The sequence below is a fragment of the Siphateles boraxobius genome, unplaced genomic scaffold, assembly GCF_051911475.1.
Source record: "Siphateles boraxobius isolate OS27281-9 unplaced genomic scaffold, OSU_SipBor_1 12, whole genome shotgun sequence".
In the NCBI taxonomy this organism is placed as follows: Eukaryota; Metazoa; Chordata; class Actinopteri; order Cypriniformes; family Leuciscidae; genus Siphateles; species Siphateles boraxobius.
Window position 1 is genome coordinate 16992759 of NW_027508722.1, and position 20518 is coordinate 17013276.

Here is a 20518-nt window from a genome sequence, read left to right on the forward strand (position 1 = left end):
ACAGAATAACTATTCTAAACATTGCCACAAGAAGGCATAAATGCGTTCAACTAGGCATGCCATATGCTCAGGATAAGACACTGATCACCGTGTGATAATTATCATCTCCAAAGTAACCGTACAACCAATAATAACAATGTCTAATACATAAACATAAAGTAACATGCAGAGACTCCAAAAAGGTACTGAATAGGAAGTAACACAGGCAGATTTATGATAATCAGTTACCGCTCACGCTGATGAACATAGACTAACAGTTTCTGAATACCAATTGAACAAACATGGAAATATGAACTTACTTGGCATGGACGCACACAGCGACTCAATGTATATGTATATACCAGCTGAATAATCGCCGAACACTACAGATTAACTATACTGAAACTATCGAGCATTTGCACTAACATTTGCGATGCATCTTCTCTCTCCTTCACAGTTCGCCTCAGCACGAATGTCACTATAGCAACCTTGTGCGCTGTGATTGGTCGAAATCATCCCGGACATTTAAGGCCATCCGGGCCTTTTGTACAGAATATTTGGATCAGTTAATAGAATTAACTTAATGTAGTAAAATTAATATTACAATCAATCAACCTGTTCGTCCCGTGAACACTCAGTGTTAATTGTTTATTAACTTCCAGGGAAGGGAAATGTCTTTACTGTACGGTACTACTAAGAGCCTGTAGTCAAAATCTAAATTGTTAAATAAACTTTGTTGCAAGCGCATCAGAACCAAATACATACTGTGCACACGTTTTATTAACTAAATCACAAACACATAACTAACATACAAACAATTACACATACATGGGTGGATGGTAAATGACAGAATGAAATCGGAAATGACGGCTAGTCTTTCTGACGTTTGCCGCTGACTCTGACGTCTCTGTAGTGGTTAAACATGAGATATAATTTGTCCTGTGTAGACCTAACGGGCGATCTTTGGTCTCGTGAATCTATAATTTGTTCCCTGGCCAATCGTTTTGGTTGAGGGCTAAGTGAAGTTTCATAACTTTATATATTTAGGCTATTTATAGACTAGAGCACTGACTTTGTATGTTTGACTGAATTGTTTGCTTTCTTCGAACTGTGCGTACTTGGTATTGAGAAACGCATAATCTCAGCACATGGATTCTTGTGACAAACAGCCACATGCCGAGAAGCAAGAACAAGATCTACTGTATGTCATCCATTGCTGTTTACTATGTAGCTTTCTTCTTCGCACGAAAATTACGTTGTTCGCTTCTTTCCGGCATAGGCTACACCACGCCTATCAAGTATGGTACTGTTGGCGGTGGAAATGCAAGCCGGATCGGGGTTTACCGTCCCGGTTCGTACTGTACTGTACCGTATTGTACCGCTCGGTGGAAACGAGTCAAAAGAATGGCCCTCCAACTGCAATAGTTGCAACTCTTGCGTTATCAGAACAGGGTGTTCAACGCACCACCGTTTCTGTTTAAAAAACTTTTTGCAACTTTTTGTCAGTGCAGAATGCAGCCCAGGTGAATCTATGACAGTTGGAACCAGTAAACATATACCCCTTGTTCCACAGACAAGGCTTAAGCTGGTCCAAGACTAAAATGGATGTCTGAGTTTTTTAACTGAAAGCAACTTTCGGTGACTTATCTTAAAATATGTCACTGCCATTGTTTAGTCTCAAGATGCACACCAGTAATCTTTTTATTTCTAAGGCACGTTTATAAAAGCTACTTAAATGTCGTAAGTGAACTAAGGTCTAATCCTGGCTTAATGAGCTGTATGTGGAACCAGGCCATACAGTCAAATAGCATCAAAATCCAGCACTTGTCCAGACTGAAACACTTCAGCATGATTAATGAAATGAAACGCGAGAAAAAGCAAGAGAGAGAGAGGAAAAACAGAGAAAGAGAAACACTAGAGAGTGGCTTAATCCAAACAGCTCCACTTGGCCACCTTCTTTCAGTCTCAAATTCAATATCGCAGCAGCTCTGGGAGGCCAGACTGTGAAACTCTTCTGACACACTTTCCATCGAGTTTCATCAGAACTGGCAAGTTAGTGGGTCATTGTATACATCCAATGAAGCCCCGTACAATCTCTCTCACAGTCTGAAGAGATGTGCCGTTGGAGAAGTTGCATGGACTCGATCTGGGTGGTTTAAGTGCAGACACACACAGGAAATTATCCACTCCTATGCAAAGCATGCTGGGAACAATCCACTTACTAATTTCCGAAGTTATCAACACAATTTCATTAAGTTACTAAAACGTAATATTTAAAAAAAAAAAGCCAATTAACACAGAAATTTGAGTTGAAATTACAGACGATATTAAGTTGATGTAATGATTAACATTATTATGTCAACAGAAGTCTACAAAATAATGTTTGCAACTTAAAAGATTTAATTAAAACAATAAATTAGAATTTTAGCTAAAGTTGACTAAAAAGAGGAATAAAAAAATCATCTTTTGGAGTTGGATTTTAATGCCTTAATTTAAATAATTTGTGAAGGTATATACTGTCCAACCTTTAAGGACACTAGTTTTCTTTGTGAATGAATAATGTATCGTAAATAAATAAATGTTCTTCCTTAAAATACAGGGTGCATAAGTCAGGACACCCCTATGTTAAATTCCCATAGAGGCAAGCAGATTTTATTATTAAAGGCCAGTTGTTTCATGGATCCAGGATATTATGGATCCTGATAAAGTTCCCTTGGCCTTTGGAATTAAAATATCCACACATCATCATACCCTTCACCATACCTACAGATTGGCATGTGGCACTTTCCATAAGATCATCTCTCAATGCAAATCAAACCAGCTATTAGCCTAACTGAAATAACACCATGCCAATCTTTAAGATCAATTTCCAAAAGATGATTTTTTATTCTTCTTTTTAGTCAACTTTAGCATGGGTTTGTTCACTTATGCTAGGCACTGTATAACCTTTTTATAATCATTCTAATTCTATAAGGATCTCCATACGACATCTACTGTATAACGATCATTACACAGAGGATTCAGAATCCATCTGACTTTAAAAGACTTGAGCATTTAAAGCAGTAGAAGACAAAACTGCAGCGTGTGGTTATAATTGTAGCACTCTTTCATGGCCAATCATAATTATTTAACTGAGATTTATGTAAAAACTTCAAATCATACAAATTCACCACCAATTCACTGTAGAACAGTTACATTTTCTTAGGCGATCAGGTTTAATAAACAGTATCATCCGTTGGTGTGGACGATATAGTTATTGTTATAGTTATCATTCTTGGTGTGAACAGGCCTTAACTCATTTGATCGATTAATCTGACATTTGACACAATTATGAATCTGTGCATGTATATATTGATTATATTTCATTATATTTTGATTATATTTTTTTTTAATTGTTTGCTCATATTTAATGTATTTGTTGAATTATTTAAAAAAAACTTGCTGGACATGCTGTTTCGATTTAAATGCTTAAATATTTTTGTTTTTACATTTACGTTAAATGGTTAAAATAAAAGGAAATATTTTGTATCTATTTTGAACAAGTACATTTGATTAACATAATAAATGCATGTACAAAATTTAAACTGATGTGAAGTTTGGAGAGAAATAGCGCAGACACTGGACAAAGACGTAGCTTTCTAGTGCTCATGCAATGACCGCCTGTTTCCAGCAGTATAGGTTGTAACAACATCACTACTTGCACTTGACATTCATTTACACAGTTTAGGGACAAGTTGTATATTTCAAAACAATTTTAAACAAAACAAGCAGACATATGTGAGGAAATCATATAAAATAATTAATATATAGCCAAAAAAAAGTTACATTATTCCTGGTCTCCTCATGTATACTGAAGCTTTTTTGCTTGTTAACTTCTGGATCACCCCATCGTTATTTCTCACATCCATTAACGTCCAAGGCTATGCATGTTCAGTGTTGTTAAACAAACTGCTTTCTTTGCACCATTTAGCTGTTTTATTTGCACAATTTAAGCTGAGAGCACTGCTTTAAATGAGACTTTCCTCTGAAATGCCCTCCTTTCACCCACAGGTGTGACCTCCAACCCTTGCAGAGGTGGTGACGTAATAGCAAAGTGTGTGTGTGTGTGTGTGTGTGTGTGTGTGTGTGTGTGTGTGTGTGTGTGTGTGTGTGTGTGTGTGTGTGTGTGTGTGTGTGTGTGTGTGTGTGTGTGTGTGTGTGTGTTTGTGTGTGTGTGTGTGTGTGGTTGTTTTCCTTGCAGCTAAAAATCTCTAGAGAGTGGTGTCTTACAGATGTGGAGGGCTTATAGCGCTATGCCAACTACTCACACTGTGCATGATCTCACTCCATGCACACTTAAATGCATTGAAACAATCATGCTTTACACTCCACAGAACCCTGAGTCAACCACTCCAGTCATCAGGCTCCCAATCAAAGCTCTGCGGTCAGTGACGGCCAAGCAGAGAGAGAGAACTTCGGGGAGAACTGACACTTATGCAAATTAATAAAGCTGAAGCACTTGATTGGAGGATGCGTAAACATTAATTCGGATACATTTGAAAACGCATCTTTTTCTCAACATTTCTCTCTACATTTCGCTACTTTTTCTCTCCTTCTGTCCACACTGTGTTTTTGTCCTGCAAAACTGTCCCAAGTGGATACAACTGTTTTTGCGTTGTAGTGGACTTTGAAAACGATGGCACGTTTAGTCTTGTGACGCATATTTTAACCATCTATGATTATACTATTGTTGTGCCTGATATTAATTTTCATTGTGTTGTAAAAAATAAAACTTTGTATAATTTTCATATTTCATAAGCATGATTGTGCAAGAAGAATACCATGAGAAGTTGTCTGGTCTCTCATTATCTCAGTGAGCTTTTATTTTGTTTTACGCATGAGGACCCTGCTGAATAAACATCTAAAGCCAGCCTTTACTTGTTGACTGGTTTCAGCTGGTCTTCCAGCCTGTTCACACCTGGTTTAGCAGGCTGTTTAAGAGGGGGTTTGACCAAATCTTTAGCTGGTCAGACTGTTCTTAGCTGGTCAGGCTGGAAGACCAGCTGACTAAAGCCAGCTGAACACCAGACAAAGACACCAACTCCTTCCAGTGTAAACCAGATAATACAAGCATAGGCTGGCTTTTAGCTGGGGGGTTTTTTTTCTTCTTCAGCAGGGCATGATTTAAATCTTTTCCGACATTTCAGTGTGGATGGGGAACTTTTGGATAGAGAGCGTTTTCAAACAAAAACACCATTTTCAAATGTATCCGGATTAATGTAGTTGTAGCCAGAGAAGTGCTATCAATTATATAACTGCTTATTGTCTGCAGCTGTAATTTAAAACAAATTGAACAAATTCCTCATTTGGCATTTTGATAGTGAATACAGAAGCTCTGGGAATGAATTTTATAAGCTACCGAACTCAGTGACCTACTGACGGTCGGTTATGGAGGGAAAATTCGACTGAAACAAAAACGTCGAAGAAAGGGCTCCAACAATGTTGTAAAGTGGAAAGATGCCATTAAAGCGAATGGTGGCATGCCAATATTGTTTGCCAGGGTCGGGTCTCATGCACTCTCCAGTCATGCACACACACATAAACACTAACACAAATCAATAACAATAATTGCCCCATATTTGTTCTTAGTAAATCGAAGGGATTCTCTGCATGGGAATCCCAGAAAGTTTAAATAAAGATATACTGAGACTCTCTCTTTTTCCTATTAAGCAACACTTAAAATGTGTGTGCCGCTCCCTCTAGTGGAGTGATATGAGATATTTGAGTTCATCACAGACCCCAATGACATGTACAGCTATACTTGTGTTTCAAAAACCTAAATGTCAAAATAGCTACATATTGACTCATAATGGAATCAATCCAGACAGGCACAGCTGTGTTGAAAATGGGGGTGCTGTGTGCTGTACAAATTGAAAAAACACTGTTTTGCTGTGCCAGATAATGCAGCGCAAACAAATAATATTATTTTGACACTTTAATTATTATTTTTGTTTCTAAAGACTACAGGCAAAATGAGAATGAGATTTATTATTTCTTTTTTTTCTGGAACGGCGCTTCCATGCATTAACAGAATGAAATTACACTGTTTACACAAACAAATGCATTTCTGGGTCTGTGCTGAACAGAGAGATTAACAGAGTGTTACGTCCAAGGACGTAGGCTATTCATTGTGTGTCTGTAACATACCAGGGGCCATATCTTGCACCCAGCGGAATTGACTTTGTATACCGACGCATGTATCATTCGTATTTTGCACCCGCGCAAAGCGGACTTTTCCCTCCACAGACGCACGTCGGCAAACTAGGGAATTAACTTGTGCTCCCTAGGCGGTTCAGCGCAAAAACGGAGGCGTGTTCCGGCGCAAACAATCCCTGGTGCTATTTTGCAGTTCCAGAAAACAATTGCGCCACTGACCAGACAAGACCTAGCCTAAAGTCAGTGACGCGTTGCGCGTACATTTAGATGCTTGGCCATAATACAGAGTGTGAACAACGCGCATACACTGTAGATGATTCTCTCATCAACACAGATGCATTTTCCTTTTTGCAAATGGAATTATTATTACATTTTTATAAGGACATTATAACATTATTATAACATTATTATAAGGAAACATATTAAAACACGAGGGAAATCATTGTTGTGTCCATGACGATGGGAAAAAATAGGCATAAAGCTTACACATTTACCCAAACTATTATATGCATGTTTAACCGAAGCTAATTTGGGTGGGTTTGTCCCATCCCCAATGTCACTTCTCTTTCTTTTACGGCCCTGACGAGAACATTGATCTCCTCGGCTGAGAACCGATTCTGAAGCGCGCCTGGTAAATACGCCGTTATAATAGTATTGCGCCGTGGAACAAGCGCACCTCGTTCATCATGCTCTTAAAGGGTATGTGATATAAAGCTCTCATTGGTTTTGTTTCCCGTTACTCCCAAACCACACCTATGAATAATGAACCTACTTCAGACCAACCCCTTTTAGATTTGCGTCGAGCGCAAGAGGCATTTATCCCGCCGGTTAAATAGCAACAGCGCCGAGATCCGCCCACAAAGTTACTTGCGCTTTGCGCTTGACACTTGCGTTTTAGATCGTTAAAATAGGGCCCCAGGAGTGTTATGTGCATGTGTATTTTTTTCCCTCTCTCTCTCTCTCTCTCTCTCTCTCTCTCTCTCTCTCTCTCTCTCTCTCTCTCTCTCTCTTTCTCTTTTCTTGTGTGGCTTTGAAAGGATTAAGGGCTACCACCTGTGCTCGTTATCCCGTGAGTGTTGTCCGCGCACTGATTGGTGCGTGTTTTGAGGAGTCTAATAAAGCAGCAGAGAAAGTGCTGAGGAAGGAGAGAGACATCGTCGCGTTTGGGGTTGTTCCGCTCTCCAAGTCCAGACAAGTGAGCGCTGGTCGCGCTCTTTGGTGTGTGTGGTCACAACGTGTGTCCTAACGTGACTCTTGAAATTATTTTTCTTTTCATTTATGATTAATTAAGAGTTTGTGGGTAATGTAGGGTGGAGGATACGCAGAACTTTTCTCCTGTTTAATGGTTAGTTAGGGAGTGAGGGAAGTTATCTGTTGTTTTGTTTTGTTTTGTTTTCTGTTTTGTATAGGTAAGTTAATGTTATTCCCCTTTTAGGTAGAGGTTATTTTGTTTTCTTTTGAATTGGGCCCTCCTCCCGAGGTAATACTTTTTGTTTTGGATTTATTTGTAATGTGTTCCTTTACTTGATGTTATTAATTTCTAGTTTCGGCTAGGGTACAGAAATAAAAGGCAGACATGCCATTTCAAAGTGAACTTTGTTTCATTATTTGGTGAATCTGGGACTGGAGAGCTGGAGATCCTCAAAGTCTCTCCACTGTTTGTTCGTTGTTCCCTATTTTACCCTAAAGAGGGGAGACGTAACAATGGTGATAAATCTCATGCAGAGTGACAATGAGACTGAGAGGGTGGCAAACTGCACTTTAGTCACCATGTAAAATCGTTCAATCTACACTTATCCTGATTTTAAAACCACTAAGCAAACGCTAGGGTTGAAATGTATACAACAGTTAGACCCAGTCCTCAAATTTCTTTTGTGTGAGTCATTAAATCATGCATTTCACCAATTTGTTCAAAAACTATGATTTATTTGGGAACAAAACGGCACTGCTGTTTGATGCTTGCAAATGCATGGCAGTTAAATCTACTGTTGAACAAACATTTGCAGAGTTAAAAAAGACAATTAAAGTATCATTCATTATTGTGTAACAAGTGACTACTGTTTAAGAGTCAATGAATAATTCTTTCGACCAATTCTTTAAAAAAATTATTCATTCAGGAGTGAAACACCACTACTGTGCGATGCTCGGAGACATGCAACGATGAATAATTCAATTAAATTCACATTTATTTGTATAGAGCTTTTCACAACACATGTGTATACATTACAATTTAAAGTAACCTGTTAAAAGAGCTGACTGTGTCAAAATAATGTCCATATGTCTAAAAATTACAGTTCTAAGATAATTCAAATCATGCAGTAAGCTTATATCATATATTAATTTAGGCAGAAACAATGATCCCACTAAAGTAGTGATTATAATGATTACAGTAATTTGATTTTTAAATTATTCTTCTAGTGTTGATTGATGGTCAGCTGGTCTGGTTATCCTAAATTAGATTTATTTGCTTTAAATTATTGTTTGTACTGTAGGCTATATGCCAACTGATTTTTTTAAATGTCTGTGTGAGCTTGCTGCAAACTACTTTCCCTATGGGGATAAATAAATAAACACTACTAGGCTACTAGTATATAAAAATATATTATGGCAGTGGTGCATGTTGTTTGTCAAAGTCATTGCAAGGGTTGTTGTCATCTCTTCACAGATGTTGGGTCATCTGAAATCTTCGTAAGAGGGTGGATCCAAACTGGAGCTGGAATACTAGCTAACTCGGGTCATGATGAAAAATATAGCTGAGTATCATCGACATAACAGTGGAAACTATTTCCTTGTTTTCCTATAATATTATTAATAGGAATAATTATTATTTTTATTTTTATTAATATTAAAAAATATATTATTTTTAGTTTTTAAACCAAAAATAGACAAAGTAACTTGCAATATTTTGTCTAAAATATAGGTTATACAAAACCTACTTCACCAGTCACTGGTGTCAAGTGACTACTGTCTTTTGTTTATCATTGAATCATATACATTAAACTGTTTTGGTCATGGTGGTCTGTATCGCTTTTACTGGCACTATGTAACTTCGGGTTTCAGGTAGTAACCGGAGCACAAAAAGAACTACAAAATTCTACTGCTTTACGGCATACATAGTTTTTCTTCGTTTGAGATGTCTTCATAAAATCATGCATCATACTCTACCTTGTCTGTGGCCATTGTTGGTTCCAAAGCCGGTGCTGGATAAACAGCGAGCGTGCGCATGCGACAGTAGGCTGCGGTAGGCTAAATTATTTAAGACAGCGGTAATGGACAATTCCGCTTCCAACCTGTAGGGCGACCACAGAGGAAAAGTTCCTTGGTGTTGCTTTAAAATGTTCATTTGTCAGGTACAGGGCAATTAGAACAAATAAAGAGTTCATGATGGTTTCAGAATCTTAATTTCAGCTCTGATTTTGGCTTCAAACAATGGAGTTGCCAGATGTGATTTTATATTGCTGGATTTGCAGTAAATTAAACTATTTTCCAATAATGACGTACACCATGACAGTAAAACTTTGGGTTCATTATACATGCCGATACAGTGGACTTTAAGGATTTGATGATCAGTATCTCTAAACACCTGCCACACACCTTCTCCTGATACAAACACAATACATTGTCAAAATATAAATATTTGAAACAGATTTACACATAACTTTGACTGTCATTATTCTTCCAGGACCTGTATCAGAGCAGTTTGGTGATTATTATGCTGCCCTCACGGGGAGAATTAAACCACGAGCCAAATGGTTCCACATGGGCTTCACAATAACATCTTGCACATGCTAACAGGAGGAGAGCACCAGAGTGGTCGTATCTTAGCATAATATAGTGGAAGGAGTGAAGATTAACTTAAATATAATATAATAAAATATAATATATAGTCAAATATAGCAACATAGTAAAAATTTTTTATTATATTGCCATTAAGCCTGGAAACATTTTTGATTGTTTTTGAAATAAGTCTCTTATATGCTGAACAGAGCTGCATTTATTTAATAAGAAATCACAATAAAAAAGAATAATATTGTAAAATATGATTACACTTTGAAGTAACAATTTTCTACTTGAATATATTTTAAAGTGTAGTTTATTCCTGTGATGCAAAGCTGAATTTTCAGCATCATTACTGCAGTCTGTGTCACATGATCCTTTAGAAATCATTCTAATAGGCTATATGCTAATTTGCTGCTCAAGAAACATTTCTTTCTGAAAACAGTTGTGCTGCTTAATATTTTCGCTAAAACTGTGCTAAAAAATAGGATTCTTTGATTTAAAGAATCTTTAACGGACAGATCTGTTGCGTGCATCCTATCACTGGCAAATCCACTGCCCTGTAAATCATCTGGTCAAAATTAAAATGCTCCATTCAATCTAATTTGATTTCCTACCGTTTCGGATAGAGGGATAGCACATTCATCTGCCAGTCGTGGGTCTTTCATGCGGAGACTCTCCTCATGTGTTTTCAATTTGAATATTATAAGGCATTTAAAAGGTACTGGCTAAACGTATCTTTACAAAAGTTCACAATGCAGATGCAATGTAATGTAGACAATATTGAATAAATACATTTTCGTCAGGTTAGATACTGATAATTAATCACTCAATCAAACCCCTTTATCTAAACCTCTCTACATAACCACCGGGCGCGTCCTCCATGTCTGTAGTTTTTTTTTTAACACTTTTCACTTGTGTTTGTAGTTCTAACCGAATCCTTCAGGCAATATTAGCCGTTAGAGTGTGCATCAAATCTGCACTTCGGATTCTTTCTGACCGGAAAGCAGACCATCTGGGTATCTTTGGAACACTCATTTCAATACTACGATTTGGGACGTACTAATTCTATTTTCAAATACTATTTAGGACGGATAGTATGCGAATTGGGACTGGGCCCGAGTGTATCTGCGCGCGAGCGACAGTGCACGAGAGACAGACCGAGTGTGTCTACGCGCGAGAGCTAGAGACCGAGTGTGTCTGAGCATTAGTAAATTGGTATAGGCCTACTACATAGTACTATATAAGAGACATGGAAGTTCGATAAATGGACAACAATATAAATAAAAACAACAATTAAATTCTTACCACTGAATTGGCAGACTGTGATTTGAAGATGAAAACACTTTCTTGTCTGTCCCAACTACAAAGGGAATATATTTTTCCACAATTTGCAGCACTGAATTTTTCAATCTTTACTCTAAATGACTCAGAGATACTTCACTATATGCTCGGAAAGGATGAGCTGCAAAATACCTTATACACCAGGAAGTGGTCAATCCATTGTATTTGTTTTTTTTTTTTTATATATTATTTTATATTGTATTTATATTTTATATACATTGTATTTATAATTAATATTAGGATATACTAGATATATTATCTTTTGTTATAATTATTATTATTGTTATTATACCTATTATCCATGTGCGAGACTTGTCTTTTGTGTGCATTTGCTTGTCAAATAATGTCAAACATTTCGTTAAAGATTATAACATCTTTGACAAAAAACAAAACACAAGTTTGTGAGTGTGTCCATCTATGAGTTTGAGAGTTTGTGAGTGTGTGCAAGAGTAGTGTAGAGAACAAGTTCTGACGTTCAAACAAATCCTGTTAAGTTTTCTGATTTGTATTTTTCTTTATTTTTTTATAAAATATTTATTGTTCTGACAGCTCAGGTCCCTTTACACAGAAATATACATCTTTTTGTGCACTTTATTTTTTAAAAAGCCCATGTTTGCCGGATGTAAAGCATACATGTGTATGTTTTTTGTGTTAGTCCAATTTTTTGCACTGGATTTTTTGCACTTTGAATTTGCACTGTCAGTTCTGTTTCAGAATAAAGGGTTGGAAATTAATGTTTTTTTGTTTTGTTTTTAAATCCGATTCATCGATTAATCGAAAAAATAATGGACAGATTAATCGATTATTAAAATAATCGTTAGTTGCAGCCCTATATATCTCCCTCCTCCTAGAACTGCCACCTTATCGTGGTGTAGGTATTTGAGTCCCCAAATGATCCTAAGAGCTATGTTGTCCGGGGCTATATGTCCCTGGTAGGAGTTCGGTTAGGCCATGGAGAAGGACTATCAGTTGGCCTCGAAGAGATTCTGGCAAACCGTCCGGGGCCTCAGGAGGGGGAAGAAGTGCCCTAACAACACTGTTTACAGTGGAGGTGGGCAGCTGATGACCTCAACTGGGGATATCGTCGGACGGTGGAAGGAGTACTTTGAGAATCTCCTCAATCCCACCGACACGTCTTCCATTGTGGAAGCAGAGGCTGAGGGCTCGGAGGTGGACTCGTCCATCTCCTGGGCTGAAGTCACCGAGGTAGTCAAGAAGCTCCTCGGTGGCAAGGCACCGGGGGTGGATGAGATCCGCCCTGAGTACCTCAAGTCTCTGGATGTTGTGGGGCTGTCTTGGCTGACACGCCTCTGCAGCATCACGTGGCTATCAGGGACAGTACCTCTGGACTGGAAGACCGGGGTGGTGGTCCCTCGTTTCAAGGAGGGGGGCCGGAGGGTGTGTTTCAACTACAGGGTATCACACTTCTCAGCTTCCCCGGAAAAGCTTATGCCAGGGAACTGGAAAGGAGAACTTGGCCCATAGAAGAACCTCGGATTCAGGAGGAATTGTGCGGATTTTCGTCACGGTCGTGGAACACTGGACCAGCTCTATACCCACTCCAGGGTGCATGGGAGTTTACCCAACCAATCCATATGTGCTTTGTGGATTTGGAGAAGGCATTCGACTGTGTCCCTTGCGGCGTCCTGTGGAGGGTGCTCTTGGAGTATGGGATCCGGGGCCCTCTGTTACGGGCTGTCCAGTTCCTGAACGACCGGAGAAGGAGCTTGGTTCGTATTGCCACCAGTAAGTCAGACTTGTTTCCGGTGCATGTTTTGACTCCGGCAGGGCTGCCCTTTGTCGCCGGTCACTAGTTACAAAAATCATCTTAGACAATTCTTGAGTGGCATAAGTTATTCTATTTTAAAATAACAGCTGTATTGAGATGTGGTGGAAATTACATTTTGTTCATCGCAGGTTGATTTTTTTTTTTAAATATTAACAATTTTTCTTGTAATCTAAGAATCTTCTTGTCCTCTTACAGACCTTAAAACTAGACAAATTATTTAAACTTATTAGACTGTTACGTGACTTTTTAACAAGTTTTTTTATTCAACTTCACAAGGCTAAAAGTGCCCCTAGTTGAAGAAACGCCACGCCATGATGTAAAGCAGCACAGTACAGCTTTTAATTAACTTAAATCACACAATGGAAAGAGAAATATTGAAGTAACCTTCCAATATGTTTTAATGGTCAGCACACACACCTTGCTATACCTATACACCAGCTCAGATAATATTATTCCACAATACCTCTGGCAAATGAATTTCAGCTAAAAATAACAAAATGATTGAAATGAAATGGAAAAGTAGTCCATCAAGTGGGATTTTGCATTGAAACTGTGAACAGTTCTTCTGTCCTGCTATCGGCCTCAACCAATATGGTGTCATGGTTGTCCATTTAAATAATTATTTCACAGCCTTTTTAAAATAAGAAATTCACGAGTGCTCTATGGAAGGCTATTGTGTTGCCATGGCAATGCCAACAAGCCTTTCACTCCTGATTCTGCATGATTCTTTCAAAGTAAGTTATTTGTAATTTTTTCTATATAACTTTATAAGTTCAAAATGCTGTTCAAGTGGTCACAGTACAGTAAAAACATTTTGAGATGTAATGCTGAAGGTGTAGCCTATAAACAGTGTAAAAAATTGTCCTTTTGTTCTAATGGCAGCATTATATTAAAGAGGTTGCTGCTTATCCTCTATAAACTCTATTTAATAGCCACGCAGGTGAACATGTTTTGTACTTAGTTGATTGAATTGTAAAAAAAGGTTGAACTGATTTTTTATTCGTGAATACAAATAATTTCCCCCGAGATTTTCTTATTAGACGGTTATTGCTCTAATTAACTTATATAAGGTATTCTTATTACTATGTTCCTCCACATTTCCATATTTTGACAAGTGTTATGATCATGGTAAAATTTGGTTGAATCCTTGGCAATTTAAGTTCTGTTTTCATGATCTTAAAAAATATGTTGGCGGGTGGTGAGAGCACGATTAGCCATAACATATAAAATCCATAATTGGCTTTAAAAGAAAAATACTGGCCTCTTAGATGTGTTATTTTAATGATCACACTTCTGGCGCATATTGTGCTGCATATTAAGACCACCACATACCCCAAATATAGATTTGCTGTTTTCATTTAACATGGCTATAAACTACGCCTCCATATTAAGTTTGAGCTATATTTGAAATCAAAGAGCATTTGGCATCAGTGTTCAGCTTCACATATTAAACAAGTGTAAAAGGTGGCTATTTCTAATTTCAAGAGGCTAGCAAGCTAGCTTTAAAAGCATAAGATCCCACCTTCAGAGTGTAAATTCCGTTTTTATGAATGGATTCTGCAATTCCGTCCGCGTTTTCGGCATTGCTGAAATAATACCTGGCCCTAGAAAAAGCCAACTAGAAAGACATTTAACAACTAATAATTATAACACACTTATCTCCATGGTATCTTACCAGAGATGGAGAAAAATCCATACTTCAGTAAGTACACATGCCCCTGTCCCCACAAATGTTTGTAGGCCTACTCAAATGTGCTTCCCTCCACGTTTTCTGCTGCGCATCGTTTATTTTGACCATTTTTACCAATCATGGATCACATCAAACTGTGTGTTAGAGGAAACAGAAGGAACATCTGATGCTAAGAATGAGATTTTTGTTTCAGATCACATGGCGGTTTGCAAGTTTGTAGGCATTGTTTGTTTAAAGGTGTGCTACAAATGACCTGTCATTTGCTATGATGGATTGTGCATATAAATGCCTTAAACACTACATTTTGCTTACCTATTCATTATACAGTTATTCTTAGATTATGCTGGAGTTAATGACGTTTAGCATTCCTTGGCAATTTATCTTAGTACAGTTTTCCAGCAAGGAATGTGACAGCACAATTCCGAGAGGTCCAATATATTTCTAATAGATCGCCCTAACATCTTGAACGGAATTTCTTAATAGGCTAATACACTTTTATTGCATTAGGCTACAGCTTGGTCTTAAAGTATATACTTTATATAGCTTCTAAACATTTGTATACTAATTGTTTCTTCTTCTAAGTGTATAAATACATCATGTTTACCATATATTTCAGTAACCACGAATATTTGATTGGTAAAGGATGGTGCGGTCACATAGGCCTAATAGCTAAATTTCGAGGATAAAAATAAAAGGTTACTCTTCTATAGGGGTACAAATTTTCGCCCTCACGCAAAATTACAGATCATGTGGATTCCTATTGTAATGACAGGGTTTCGGAAATGACAAAAAACCATCGCAACTTCCGTTTCATGTCGACTTTAAGGATCATGTGTGGGACAGTAGCTACATCAACAAATCAAACGTATTGTCTTATTTATCACTTACATTTATAAAGGCTATAAAAACATCGGGTGTCCTGTTTAAAATCTCAAACTAAAATTATGACAGAAATATTGAAAAGTCATTGAACAATTCTCACGTCACAGGCTGATTTATTTTATAGGCTATTTTAAGATCATCTTATAATTAAACCACACATAGAGAGAATCTCGATGGTAGTGAGGAAGTAATGAAAGTGCATCGCTGAATCTGTCTTTCACCCTTGAGTCATTCTCTTCTCACCATACGGGAGAGCACTAACGTTCCAACATGGCCTTTTATTTCAACTCTAATGAGCTGCATGTGCCTCCCTGCTGTTTCACAACCGTGAGTGACCAACAAAAAGCACTTGCACAATTTAGAAAGGAAGAAATGAGGGGAAAACATTCCCCTGGGTAGAGCAGACCTTGTAAATTACATGCACAAATTTCTGCAACTTGTAGTGGGGTTAACTCGTAAATTTCATGCAAGTACTCTTAATCCTTTATTTAATCTTAATCAAAACCAGAGTGACATGAAACAATGTTTATGGCGCCTTTGGCTCACAGCAACACTGTTGTTGTTCTCAGTAACTTTAGATATGTTTTAGATACTTCTGATCAAGTTTGACTGCTCTTTTTGATCAAAGTGTTTGCTTCAAAGTCAGCTTCTGAACTAAGAGTAGACTAGAGTGGAAGTGCAACAAAAATCTTTTCAAATCAACATCGGTTTTGTAAATCTAACCTGCTATACAGAAAATACATATTTTGAGGGCTTAATTTAGTCTACAGCTATTTATTTTTCTGGCTTTGATTGTCAGTCAAGCACAAAAACTATTTGTTCATTAAAAAAAATTCAATCAAACAAGATTAAACAAGTGCTTAGTCCAACAATGACTCATTGGCTTTGTCAGTTATTGTTATTTTGCTATGTTTTTCTTTAATAATAAAAAAGGTTTCTACAAAAACATTAATTTTCCACACATTGACGCATTAAAAAAAATAAAAAATTGTTTGCTCTATTAGGCTACTCACTGGTGGCTTTTAAGTGCAGTGACCAAAAATAAACACGAGATGGCACTAAACACTCTGCTTATAGCGCCACCGAAAGCCGTGCCGAAAGGTGGACTCCCTTTCACAGCAACGTTTTGTATATTATCCGTAGGTGGGCTATGTCACATTGCTTGTAGATAATAATCACAAATAACTTTTTTCATTTCGTACATTTAAAGACAACATCAACAAAGATGCAAAACAACTTTCAGTTTCTTTTAAAACCTGCACTGTCTGAAATTAGTGTGAATCACACCAGCGGAAATCAATGTCCCAAGGCGTAATTATTGCGGTCTTAAAAGAACATGTTCTTTATAAATAAAAAATACTTTATTATATTTGGAGTTTCAATATTTCAAACAAAAAAGTGTGATTACAAGTGGCTGCGTGTTTTCACGAGGTAAATCAATTTAACAGAAACAGAAATCTCCTTCACCTGAGGTAGGCTACCTAATCGCAGGAACACTTTTCGTTAGACGGAACGTCACCGGCTAGACCATTCCCACAGCTATACAATCCTTCTAAAAATCCCCTGAAAGACATCGTATGAATCACAAACTGCCCATTTCAAACGTGAAAATAACCGATGATACAGCCGATTTAACTATTTAAATGGCAGTCATTCATTAGAGGAGGAAGTGTTAAACACATTTCAGATAAAACATGTAGCCCACACAGTACTTAGATGAATCAAACAGACTTCAATCCAAACATTTCCTGACATCTAGAGAGTTCAGCATGGCTACACAGGACATCTCAGACATTTGCTCCACCCAAAGAGGATATGCTTGCGGAGCCTACAGGGGCTGAAACTATTCAACCTGAATCACAACTTTTTCCCTGGTCGGGGGTAAAGTCCTGTGCGTGTCTATGAAATCACATGGCATTTTAAGAATGCTTCAAAGATGGCGGTTTGTGGAAACAGAGTGCAGAAAAGTGCATGTTTGGAAGTGCTAGTACGGGAGCGATGGCACGCGGTGCTGGCGAGTTTAAGCGACGAGTCGCTGACGCTCAGCTGCGAGGATCCCGCGACAGACACCAGCGTTAACCTCAACGGCATCACCACCAACGGCTCCTACGACCAGCCGGACCCCACGAACAGTCCCAAAGCCGGAGTATGGACTCCTTTTACGGACTCACAAGTTCCCGAAGCGATTGCGAACCGTAAAAGATGTGTCAAAGTTATCAAGCAGGAGGTCGGCGGATTAGGGATAAGCATCAAAGGCGGGAAGGAGAACAAGATGCCTATTCTTATTAGTAAGATATTCAAGGGTCTGGCTGCGGATCAGACTCAAGCGCTCTATGTGGGGGACGCGATACTGTCCGTGAACGAGATCAATCTGCGGGACGCCACGCACGACGAGGCGGTGCAGGTGCTGAAGAAAGCGGGGAGAGAAGTTATGCTGGAAGGTAAGAGCAGGACTGGAGAAACGCTGGAAGCCCGTTCAGTGGGGCTGTTGAGTTTAATGGAGGTTTATCAGTTGTGAGGGACCTGTTAATTGAGAACTGAAGCAACATGCACAACACTGTACAGAATGTTTATTGTATTTGCATTATGGTTCTATAAGAAGAACCCAAACATCCATGGGACATTTAAGGTTATTTTTAGGTTCTTTGGATTGTTGTTCACACTTTGAAAAAAAAATATCGTTCACTGAAAGGGGAACGTAAAATTGTTCTTCTATGGCATTGTAAACCAGTATAGTCTTTGCACAATACCTCTCCAAAACCAGCTCACATGCTTGGCTGATTTAAAAAAAAAAAAATATATATATATATTTTTTATCACCCAGCAAGTTGCCCAGCTTAACCAAATACCATCTCAGACAACCGCAAGACCAGCAGGTCAGGCTGGATTAAGTTGTGTGTGCTTTTTAAGCAGAACTGTACATTAGGGTACCACAAACACGTCTTTCGCTTACACATATAAGGTCGCTTGAGTCGAGTGATGGACGGGTTTGCTTTGCCCTCCAGTGTTGTACGTTGAGGATGAAAGCACCCTTGAGAGTGACAAAGCTATGAAATTCCCTCTGACTGCATCATAAAAGCATAGCACAGATTTCAGAGGGACGTTTATAACTTTCATTCCGCTCAGTCATGTTGATGATTTTCACAATACAGCTGAGGATCATAGGAAATGTGGTTGGATATAGACTAGACTACGTGAGCAACAGCAGCTAGACTGAAAATAGCCTAGGTCTACCTGTTACACGATATACAGTGGGAAAAGGATGTACCATTTCAAACCATGTGCAAAATATGCACATTTGTTTTATTTACCCAAATTAAGAGCTAAATTCCTAGCATATTGTATGTTTAAAAATCTAATTTATCTCTTGATTGCGCTTTACAAAATTATTGAGATCAAAATAAAGGAGAATTTACAGTAAGTGCACCAATTCTGGCAAATGTATTGTATTTATCCTGTAAATGATGCCATTGTAAGAATGCATCCTGTTGTAATCCATATTCTGTATTTGTGACGTGCACATCTTAAAACCCCGGTCACAGAATATATTGTTAGTGGCATGGTGGTATGTATGAAAATGCTCTTACACTATCAGTCGTTTTAGCTTTTTTGTGCTAGACTGCTACACAAGACTTTAACCCCATACCAGTACAGTACTGTGTTTTTTATGATATTCAATGATTTTCCTGTACACTGACCTGAGGGTCAGATTAGTCACTTTCTGTAAATCAGTTAAACAGGGCATTCAGCCATGGAGAAGAATGTTTTGATTTCTGCGTTTTCCCTGTTCCCTGTGGTATGTATTCACCATAAAAGTTTGACAGGCTTGCACGACAGAAAGTAACTCTGCCAGATTACTTTGGAAATTAAACATTTAAATGTGTTTCTTTCAAGCTGATTCATGCAACTGATACCAAGATTACACATCTATATTTGGCCAGGCTTGTTCAGTGACTTTGCAGCTCCCCACCTGATGTCTTTGTGACTAAATGAACACAGATGTGCTAAACTTTTTTTGTCATATTCTCATTTTTCAGAATTGATCTGCCTTCGGCGGTCATGTCAGACTGTGGTTTAGTCACTGATGGGCAGATGTTGTTATCCATGTTTATAGCTGAATAAAATAATATTGGAAATTCTGTCATCATTTACTCTCCCTCATATTATTCCAGTATTAAATGACTTTGTGTCCTCCATGGAAGTTTAGCAGAGTATTAATTGACGCTACTTTTTCCAACCCGATCTCATGAGAAAAAATAGTTAATTTATGAATTTGGTGATTTCGTATGAATTTATAAATGTATGGTTTTAGAAAAAACTAAGCTTGAAGGTCCACACTTAAAGGTGCATTATGTAATATTTTTGAGGATCTATTGACAGAAATGCAATAAGAGATCCATAACTATGTTTCCAGTGGTGTATAAAGACCTTGCATAATGAACCGTTATGTTTTTATTACCTTAGAATGAGACATTTATATCTCCATAACCGCAGGCACCCCCTTCTATGGAGGTCGACATATTGTGTCGTCATGTTTCTACCGTAGCCAACAGTGAACAAACAGCGCTACAGAACGCGTTTTGTCACTACCTTGAAAAGTACGTTGTCAGTAGTGTATAAAGACCTTACTTAATGGACCGTTATATTTGTATTACCTTAGAATGAGCAGTTTCTATCTACATACACCGCGGCCGGCTCCCCTTACATTGAAATGCGCCTACATGTTTCTACAGTAGCCCTAAACAGACAAATTCGTTTCGTTACTATGTTGCTCTTCGTGCAAGGAAGCAAGCTTAGTTCAGCGAATAAAACACTGACACAATGATGAACAAGTAACAATAATATTCGCTATAACAAAGTTT

At 38.0% G+C, this 20518-nt stretch overlaps 2 protein-coding genes across 2 annotated transcripts in view; both read left to right on the forward strand.

Annotated features, from left to right (window-relative positions):
* The window catches only part of mrpl13 (mitochondrial ribosomal protein L13), a 293506-nt gene that overhangs the window by 171363 nt on the left and 101625 nt on the right, over positions 1-20518 (forward strand). The gene's annotated exons all lie outside the window — the stretch shown is intronic.
* The window catches only part of sntb1 (syntrophin, basic 1), a 46622-nt gene continuing 43339 nt past the window's right edge, over positions 17236-20518 (forward strand). The window contains exon 1 of the mRNA XM_077209572.1: positions 17236-18097. Coding sequence (XP_077065687.1) covers positions 17593-18097 — 505 coding nt within the window. The 5' untranslated portion in view covers positions 17236-17592. The remainder of the gene's footprint in view (positions 18098-20518) is intronic.